At 44.3% G+C, this 11,061-nt stretch overlaps 1 protein-coding gene across 1 annotated transcript; it reads right to left on the reverse strand.

Annotated features, from left to right (window-relative positions):
• Positions 1 to 4,889: 4,889 nt before the first annotated feature.
• On the reverse strand, positions 4,890 to 5,339 carry LOC138901563 (uncharacterized). The gene has a single exon (XM_070189334.1). The coding sequence runs from the start codon at positions 5,337 to 5,339 to the stop codon at positions 4,890 to 4,892; it is 450 nt and encodes a 149-aa protein (XP_070045435.1).
• Between the last annotated feature and the right edge of the window lie 5,722 nt (positions 5,340 to 11,061).

Here is an 11,061-nt window from a genome sequence, read left to right on the forward strand (position 1 = left end):
CGAGGCAATAGATACATGTTCTTCATAGTGACTTTGTTCAAGTGGCGGTAATTGATACACGTCCGCATAGAACCATCCTTCTTCTTCAAAAATAAGATAGGAGCACCCCAAGGTGACACACCGGGCCGAATGAAGCCCTTATCAAGGAACTCCTATAACTTCTCCATCAACTCCTTCAACTCAGGAGGAGCCATACGATATGGAGGAATAGAGATGTGCTGAGTGCCCGGCAACAAATCAATGCCAAAATCAATATCTCTGTCGGGCGGCATGCCCAGAAGATCAGCTGGAAAAATATCCGAAAAGTCCCTCACTACTGGAACTGACTCAACTGTAGGGGAATCAATACTGACATCTCTCACATAAGCTAGATACGCATCACACCCCTTCTCAATCATTCGTTGAGCTTTAAGAAATTAAATAACTTTGCTGGGACTATACTCTAAGGTACCTCTCCATTCTAATCGCAGTAATCCTAGCATAGCTAGCGTCACGGTTCTGGCATGACAATCAAGAATAGAAAAATAGGGCGACCACCAGTCCATGCCCAAAATAACACCAAAGTCTACTATACTGAGCAATAATAAATCGACTCTGGTCTCAAAACCACTAAGAGCAATCAAACACGACTGATACACACGGTCCACAACAAGAGAATCTCCCACAGGAGTAGACACATAAACGGGGGAACTCAAAGAATCACAAGATACGCCCAAATACGGGGCAAAATAAGAGGACACATAGGAATAAGTAGAGCCTGGATCAAATAAAACTGACGCATCTCTATGACAGACCGGAACAATACCTGTAATGATAGAGTCAGAAGCAACTGCCTCTATACGAGCAGGAAGAGCATAATATCTGGCCTGGCCTCCCCCTCTAGGGCGACCTCGACCTCCCCGACCTCCACCTCGAGCTGGCTGAGCAGGTGGGGAAGTAGCTGGTGTGTCACGCCCCAAAACCGAGGAGTGCGACCGGCGCTCAACCGAGTGAACCCGGCCGAGCAAGCCTGTTAGATTCCTTCTACCCAAACTCATTCATGAATAAAGAGAATATAAGTTTTCCTTAATTAAACAATAAAGTGGTCATATCTGCAATTACCAATTTCTTACCAATAGTTTCATCATTTTTAAAGTCTCAAATGGACAAGTAATACAACCACAACATAACATAGTTTGTCTTTCTCCAACACCAATACACAACCCACACTATGTCTACGGAGCCTCTATAGATAAATATGAGTACAATGATAATGTCGGCAATAAGGCCCCGACTATACCTCAAACAGAATACACAAAGAACAAAAGGTACATGACCCTGGGATAAAGAGGGGCTCACCAAGTCAGTTGGGAAGAAGGTGTACTGTTATCACTGATCAATGTCTCCTGCTGTGGAACCACCTGCATACATTTAAAGATGCAGCACCCCCGGCAAAAGGGATGTTAGTACCATCGAATAGTACTAGTATGAAAACTAAACACTAATTTAAGAATTCATAAATACAAGATGAATATGATGGACCAGTGCGGCAATAGTATAATATAGATAACCGTCTCAACCATAACAAGCTTATTAAAAGCTATCACACAACATTTATAGGATTTAAGATGTGATCCTCTATAACCATCTTCACACAAAGCGGCCCCACCGCCTCACCTCAATGTATGCAGGTGGAGGTGTACGTTCAGTACCGCAACTCAAATCAAGCGGCCCTGCCGCCTCACCTTAATGTATGCGGGTAGATGTATAACCACAGTACCAAGAACCTACACAAAGCGGCTATACCGCCTCACCCCAATGTATGCGGGTGGTGGTGCCACAACGATACCAAAACCATACACAAAGCGATCGTACCGCCTCACCCCAATGTATGCGGGTGGTGGTGCCACAACGATACCAAAATCATACACAAAGCGGTCGTACCGCCTCACCCCAATGTATGCGGGTGGAGGTGCAGTCCCACAATACCATAATTCCTACACAAAGCGGTCATGCCGCCTCACCCCAATATATATTTGCGGGTGGAGGTGTATCACAATCACAATCTCTATACCACAATCCCCACACAAAGAGGTCATGCTGCCTCACCCCAATATATGCGGGTAGAGGTGTATCACAATTACAATCTCTACACAACTTGGCATAATAACTTTCACATAAATCACGACTAGAAATTATAACATGTGGATACATAATCCATAGTTTGGGACACATCCTCAATTTATAATGCAATATAATAAGAGCATTTGAAACATAGATTGAACATATATCTTCATCACAGAACTTATCGGGATACTCGATTTATAATCAACATCTCGGAACTTACAAGGATAATGGGAATTCCAATTCTCAAAGAAGAGTTTAGCCAACATATCTCACTTGAGCTTCCTTACACTCTAAATGTTACAAAATTTTTAGCAACTTCAATCTATTATAGAAATATACAAATTAAACCAAAATTAGGAAGATGATCATGGTTCTAGCTCATTTAAGCATTTTATCAAACACTAGATGTGCCTTAAGGTTTCAAGATCCTTTTATGGAGGATTCCATCATCCCACAACCCAACCTTTACCATTTTTAGCTCAACAATCATTCTACACCCCTTGATAACACATGCATGTAAAATAACTAACCCTCTTGCCCAGAAATTATCTTGCTTATTATCCATTTCTACACAAAGATTGAAATTGAGAGTTAGGGTGTAGAATCTTACCTCTAGGATGAAGACCTAGTAAGTTTCCCTTCTCAATCTTCCAAAACTTGGGCAAGAATTGAAGAACAATTATTGGAGAACACCTTCTCACTCTAAAATGTCAGATAATAGCTCAAAAATGACCCAAAGCGTGTATTTAACGAAATAGGGTCGGGTTTTAAAAACCCAAAAATTAAGCTCCGGAACAGGTTCTGCGGTCGCATATGTGACCGTATAATGATCATGTCGACCGCATATCGGTCGCATAATTGGTTACAAAATAGCCAAAAGAACTGCCTATGTATGCGGTCACTATGCGGCCCGCATAACTGTTTTGCGGTCTCATAATGCACCGCATAACAGTTATGTTGTCGCATAGTCGACCGCATAGCTGCTTCCAGAATAGCCTTCTCCTGCTCACTTCTGCGGCCATCATGCGGCCCGCAGAGTGATTATGCGGTCGCATAATGGACCGCATAAACGCACTTTTTCGGCAAAAAATTTCCTTTACTTTCCAGTGCATTGTTCAACCTATAATTTCTATAATCCTCAAACACGTAAGCCTAGTCCGGCACCATGAAACATTATTTTCTTTGCATATTTTACCGGGCTTTACACTTAAGTACTTTGAAATAACGTCCCTTGCTTTCAATTCCTGGAAACTCCTTTCACAAGCATCTGACCATTGGAACTTAATTGCCTTCTGCGTCAATTTAGTCAATGGAGAGGCAAGAGTAGAAAACCCCTCCACAAACTCTTTGTAATACCCAGCTAAGCCTAAGAAACTTCGAATCTCTGTTGAAGTTGTAGGCCTCGGCCAATTCTTCACAGCTGAAATTTTCTGAGGATCAACTTTAATTCCCTCACTAGAAACTACATGACCCAAGAATATTACTGATTCAAGCCAAAATTCACACTTTGAAAACTTTGCATATAACTGGTGCTGATGCAGGGTTTGCAGAACTACCCTGAGATGATCGATATGGTCTTCTCGACTTTGTGAATATACAAGAATATCGTCAATAAACACTATCACAAAAGAGTCGAGGAATGGCTTAAAAACTCGATTCATTAGATCCATGAAAGCTGCTGGGGCATTTGTTAGCCCAAAAGACATCATCAGAAATTCAAAATGCCCATACCAGGTCCTAAAAGCTGTTTTCAGAATATCCCGCTCCCTGATCTTTAATTGGTGATACCCGGATCTTAAATCAATTTTGGAGAAGTACCTGGCACCTTGCAATTGATCAAACAAGTCATCTATCCTTGGCAGTGGGTACTTATTCTTGATTGTGACCTTATTAAGCTGCCGATAGTCAATACACATTCTCAGTGACCCATCTTTCTTTCTTACAAAAAGGACCGGTGCACCCCAAGGTGACACACTCGGCCGGATGAAACCCTTTTCTAGCAAGTCTCTTAATTGTTCCTTTAGCTCCTTTAATTCTGCCGGTGCCATTCTGTAGGGTGGAATAGATATAGGATGCATGTCTGGTATCACATCAATCCCAAAATCAATCTCCCTATCTGGTGGGATCCCAGGGAGTTCATCCGGAAATACTCCCGAAAATTCATTCACAACAGGCACAGACTCAAGTGTAGGTGCCTCAGCATCGGTGTCCGTAACCCGAACCAAATGGTAAATACATCCCTTGTTGATCATTTTCGTGGCATTAAGGTAAGAAATAAACCTACCCTTCATCACTATATCATCACCCTTCCACTCAATAACTGGCTTATTTGGAAATTTGAACCTAATAGTTCTGGTTCGGCAATCAAGCTTAGCAAAATAAGAGTAAAGCCAATCCATCCCCATTATCACATCAAAATCGACCATTCTCAATTCAATAAGATCGGCCACGGTGTCTCGACCACGCAACGTGACAACACAATCCCTATAAACCCGCGCGGCCAAAATAGACTCACCAGCCGGAGTAGATACAGAGAATGGCGCATGAAGCTGTTCTGGTTCTATCCCAAATTCCATAGCAACTTAAGGAGTGACATATTACAAAGTGGAACCGGGATCAATAAGATCATATACATCATGAGATTGGACAGTCAATATACCTATGACAACATCTGGAGAAGCCTCTGATTCCCAATGTCTCGGCATAGCATAAAATCTGTTGGGTCCTCCCGAATTCTGTGCACCACCCCTAGCTGCACCACACCTCGCGGGCGCTGGGGTACCTCAAGCTGGAGGTGCTGTGGATGTAGTAGCTGCATAATTAGCTGGCTGTGTCGTACCTCTGCCCATATTTCGGCGGGAAGAGCGACAATCTCTCTGAATGTGACCCCTCACACCACACCCATAGCATACTGGTAGGTCCATGAAGCAGGACCCAAAGTGCATCCTCCCACACTTAGGGCATGAAAGCCTCCGCTGCTGAAACCTTCTGTTGGGCCGACCCTGGTGGTGGGGTCCCCTATTGCCCTGACTGGGTCCAGATGACTGTGCACCCATCGAAGACTGGGCGAATGATTGGGAAGGTCCTGATGACGCTCCTCTGAATGCTGACCTACCACAACCACCACCGGAAGAACCACCAAAGTTGCCAGCGGACCGGGCCTTGCTGCTATTCTGACGCTCCATTCTATTCTTCAATTTGCGGGTCTCTGTGTCTTGAGCAAATTCCACCATCTTACCATTGTTCATATCGGAATTCAAGGCAGTTGTAGAGGCCTCATTGATAACCAAGGGGCTAAGGCCCTATACAAACCGACGCACTCTAGCCTCCATAGTGGGCAACATATGAATAGCATACTTGGACAGGCGCGCAAACTTCATATGGCACTCCCACACTTTCATACTACCCTGCTTCAGGCTTTCAAACTCAGCGGCACGAGCTGCCTTAGTTTCGGCAGGCAAGAAATGATCCATAAAGGCATATGTGAACTCACCCCACCTTGCTGGAGGGCTTCCCTCCTCACGGGATTCCTCCCACAACTCAAACCAAAAGTAGGCCACCCCTTTAAGGCGGTAGGAGGTCAATTCTACTCCCTCCGTCTCTGTAGCATGCATAACCCGGAGAGTTTTGTGCATCTCATCAATGAAGTCCTGGGGGTCCTCCTCGGGATCAGCACCCGTAAACACTAGAGCATCTAACTGAATAAACTTGTTCACCCTGGAACTAGCAGATTCCCCTGGATGACTAGAAGAAGTAGGCCCAACACTCGATATCTGGGCCTAAGAAGCCACTAACTGTGTCAACATTTGTATGGCTCCCCTAATATCAATATCAGACACACCAGAATTGGAAGCTATAGCTGGAGGTGGAACTGGTATAGCAGTTGGAGGAACTGTTGCACCTTCAGTAGGTATAGGGACAGGTGTGGTCTGATCAGTTGTAGTAACTGGAGGAATATCCTTACTCCTCGGGTGCTCACCCGCATCATCAATTATAGGGTCAACTGTCACTCCTAGGGTGACATTGGCTCTTTGGCCAGTTCTTGCCTTCTTCTTAGGTGCCATGTACTAAAAATTAGAGCAACGTAGGAGTTAAAGGAGGAACAATCTTACAACCAGCTTTATCGCACGATCAAGAACATGAAAGAAGGGAATTATTCCTAAATGCCCATGCAGCATCCTAATTATAGATGTGGTCGACAACACACCAATAATAAGGACTCTACTAGACACGGCTCCGAGACATCCTAGGACACTTTAAAACCTAAGGCTCTAATACCAAGTTTGTCACGCCCTAAAATCGGGGAGCGCGACCGGCGCTCAACCGAGTGAACTCGACCGAGCAAGCCTGTTAGATTCCTTATACCCAAACTCATTCATGAATAAAGAGAATATATGTTTTCCTTAATTAAACAATAAAGTGGTCATGTCTGTAATTACCAATTTCTTACCAATAGTTTCATCATTTTTAAAGGCTCAAATGGACAAGTAATACAACCACAATATCACATAGTTTGTCTTTCCCCAACACCAATACAGAACCCACACTATGTCTACGGAGCCTCTATAGATAAAGATGAGTACAATGATAATGCCGGCAACAAGGCCCCAGCTATACCTCAAATAGAATACACAAAGAACAAAAGGTGCATGACCTCGAGATGAAGAGGGGCTCACCAAGTCCGCTGGAAAGAAGGTGTACTGCTATCACTGATCAATGTCTCCTACTGTGGAACCACCTGCATCCATTTAAAGATGCAGCACCCCCGGCAAAAGGGACGTTAGTACCATCGAATAGTACTAGTATGAAAACTAAACGCCAATTTAAGAATTCATAAATACAAGAAGAATATGATGGACCAGTGCGGCAATAGTATAATATAGATAACCGTCTCAACCATAGCAAGCTTATTAAAAGCTATCAACAACATTTATAGGATTTAAGATGAGATCCTCTATAACAATCTTCACACAAAGAGGCCCCGCCGCCTCACCTCAATGTATGCAGGTGGAGGTGGACGTTCAGTACCACAACTCAAATCAAGCGGCCCTGCTGCCTCACCTCAATGTATGCGGGTGGATGTATAACCACAGTACCAAGAACCTACACAAAGCGGCTATACCGCCTCACCCCAATGTATGCGGGTGGTGGTTCCACAAGAATACCAAAACCATACACAAAGCGGTCGTACCGCCTCACCCCAATGTATGCGGGTGGAGGTGCAGTCCCACAATACCATAATTCTTACACAAAGCGGTCATGCCGCCTCACCCCAATATATATATACGGGTGGAGGTGTATCACAATCACAATCTTTATACCACAATCCTCACACAAAGAGGTCATGCCGTCTCACCCCAATATATGCGGGTGGAGGTGTATCACAATCACAATCTTTACACAATTTGGCATAATAACTTTCACATAAATCACGACTAGAAATTATAACATGTGGATACATAATCCATAGTTTGGGACACATCCTCAATTTATAATACAATATGATAAGAGCATTTGTAACATGGATTGAACATACATCTTCATCACAGAACTTATCGGGATACTCGATCTATAAACAACATCTCGGAACTTGCAAGGATAATGGGAATTCCAATTCTCAAAGAAGAGTTTACCCAACATACCTCACTTGAGCTTCCTTACACTCTAAATATTCCAAAATTTTTAGCAACTTCAATCTATTATAGAAATATTCAAATTAAACCAAAATTAGGAAGATGATCATGGTTCTAGCTCATTTAAGCATTTTATCAAACACTAGATGTGCATTAAGGTTTCAAGATCCTTTTATGGAGGATTCCATCATCCCACAACCCAACCTTTACCATTTTTAGCTCAACAATAATTCTACACCCCTTGATAACACATGCATGTAAAATAACCAACCCGCTTGCCCAGAAATTATCTTGCTTGTTATCCATTTCTACACAAAGATTGAAATTGAGGGTTAGGGTGTAGAATCTTACCTCTAGGATGAAGACCTAGTAAGTTTCCCTTCATAATCTTCCAAAACTTGGGCAAGAATTGAAGAACAATTATTGGAGAACACATTCTCACTCTAGGGAACCCTCTCTCACTCTAAAATGTCAGATAATAGCTCAAAAATGATCCAAAGCGTGTATTTAATGAAATAGGGTCGGGTTTTAAAAATCCAAAAATGAAGCTCCGTAACAGGTTCTGCGGTCGCATATGTGACCGCATAATGGTTATGCGGACCGCATATCGGTTGCATAATTGGTTACAAAATAGTCAAAAGAACTGCATGTGTATGCGGTCACTATGCAGTTTGCATAACTATTTTGCGGTCGCATAATGCACCGCATAACAGTTATGCGGTCGCATAGTCGACCGCATAGCTACTTCCAGAATAGCCCTCTCCTGCTCACTTCTGCGGCCATTATGTGGCCCGCAGAGTGATTATGCAGTCGCATAATGGACCGCATAAACGCACTTTTCCGGCAAAAAATTTCCTTTACATTCCTATGCATTGTTCAACCTTTAATTTCTATAATCCCCAAACACGTAAGCCTAGTCCGGCACCATGAAACTTTATTTTCTTTGCATATTTTACCGGGCTTTACACTTAAGTACTTTGAAATTTTCCGGGGTGTTACATGGTGTTGGAATCATAGCCTGGGGACACGGTGGAGCACACGGTGGCTTCGAAGTCTGTGGAGGTGCACCCCTCCTATGTTTCGGGAAATTCCTCACCATATGGCGAATGTTGCCACACCCAAAACAAGCTCTCGAAGAGCGTGGCTGTTGTGACCGGCTCGGGCCATAGGTCTGTTGGGCTGGCCGCTAAAAGCACCCCGTGGATGAGGCACACTAGATACTAGCGGTGCATAATAAGGCTCCTGGGCCTAGAAGGTACCAAAATACCACTAGAGGCTAGAAGAGTTGAATTAACGGGGCGACTCCTATAGCCCCTACCATGGAGAACTGCAGGTGGGGAACGAGTACCACTATAAGTTCCCGACTCTCGAGACCTCTTGGCCTCCCTCTCCTCTCTCTCCCGAGCAAGCATACCCTTCAATCTCCTAGCAATAATCACAACCTTCTGGTAAGAAATATCAGTCTCCAACTCCCAGGCCATGTTAAGCCTAATACTGGGTGGAGTCCTTCGATAAACCGACGAACCCTCTCTCGAACTGTGGAAACCATGTCCGGTGCATGTCGGGCTAAATCATTGAAGCGAACTGCATACTCTGACACAGTCATAGCACCCTGGCACAACTGCTCAAACTCCACGCGCCATGCTTCTCTGAGACTCTGGGGAACATACTCCCTCAAGAATATGTCTGAGAACTGAGTCCATGTAAGTGAAGCTGGCTCAGCCGGACTACTCAACTCATAAGCACGCCACCACTGATAGGCTGCTCCTCTAAGCTGGAATGCAGTAAAAGAAACCCCACTCAACTCCGCTATACCCATAGTACGGAGAATACGGTGACACTCCTCCAGAAAACCCCGGGCATCCTCTGACGCCAATCCACTGAAGGTAGGAGGTGGTACTTCTTGTACCTCTCATGTCTGAGCTTCTCCGCCTTAGAAACTACTACCCTAACCTCGGGCTATACTGTAGCTACCGGCTGTACCGGTATGATCTCTAGATCCTAGTCTACCTGAACTCGCTACTCTGGGGTACTGACGACGGGAGTTTGTGCTCCTCCCCCTGCCTGAGATGTGGCAAGAGCAAGTGGAATCAATCCAGCCTAATCTAAGGTGCTGAACATGCTCAGAAACTGGGCTAGAGTCTTCTGAAGGGCTAGTGCAGTAACGGGTACCTCAGGTGCCTGCCCTCCAGCTGGAGCTACTGGGGGCTCCTCTGTAGCAGCTCATGCGGGTGCTCTGGTTACACCGCGTAGATGTCCCCATCCCCGGCCTCTCGCGGCTCTAGCAGGGGGCGCGGTGGCCTGGTCATCAGATCCGCCTGTACGTGTTCTCACCATCTGTGAGAGAATAGAATACAGATGTTTAGAATTTTTTTTTTTGAAGTCAACAATTTTCGCACGACAAGGAATCAGAGTAGTGAAAATTTCCTAACATATCCAAAGCCTCTTGAAGATAAGTACAGACGTCTCCGTACCGATCCCTAATACTCTAATAAACCAGCTTGTGACTCACGATACCTATGAACCTAGAGCTCTGATACCAACTTGTCACGACCCAATTCTCCCTCCGTAAGATATCGTGATGGCACTTAGTCTCTACAACTAGCTAAGCCTAACAAAATGCGGAAATAACAAAATAGAAGTAAAACTCAAATACTAAATGCAACAGATAAATAAATAACTGGTAACAATGCCACTCGGCATGTACAATAACCAACACTCTAGTAATACACAGTATTCCCAAAACCTGAAATATCATAAGTCACAAGCTACAGAAGGAAATTAGAATCTCTATACACCAGAATCTAATAAAAGAAGTACCGAAGGTAAATGACATAGGAGAGAATAGAGGGGGACTTCATGGTCTGCGGATACGACAGATGTACCTTGAAGTCTCCGTACGACAGCAAGAACTCTCAGCTAATAGCGGGGCTGATAAGAAGCACCTGGATATGCACACAAAACATGTGCAGAAGAGTAGCATGAGTACACTATAACGGTACCCAATAAGTGCCAAGCCTAACCTCGGTAGAGTAGTGAGGAGGTCAGGTCCCCCTGATCCTCCATCTTAGATACAATAGTGGGAGCATACCTAGCCAACGAATCAAACTGAAGACTGTACTGCCGAACACTCATGTTACCCTGTCAAAGGGTAAAGAACATATCAATTCTGGCCCGTCTAAGCTATGGTGGCAGATAATGACGAAGAAAAGCCTATGTAAACTCCTGCCATAACGCTGGAGGGGCATTCTCACCGCTGGACAACTCCCAAGACTTGTACCAACTAACTGCAACATCCTGAAGTCTATAGGAAGCTAGCTCA

Source organism: Nicotiana tomentosiformis, chromosome 11 (genome assembly GCF_000390325.3).
Source record: "Nicotiana tomentosiformis chromosome 11, ASM39032v3, whole genome shotgun sequence".
NCBI lineage: Eukaryota > Viridiplantae > Streptophyta > Magnoliopsida > Solanales > Solanaceae > Nicotiana > Nicotiana tomentosiformis.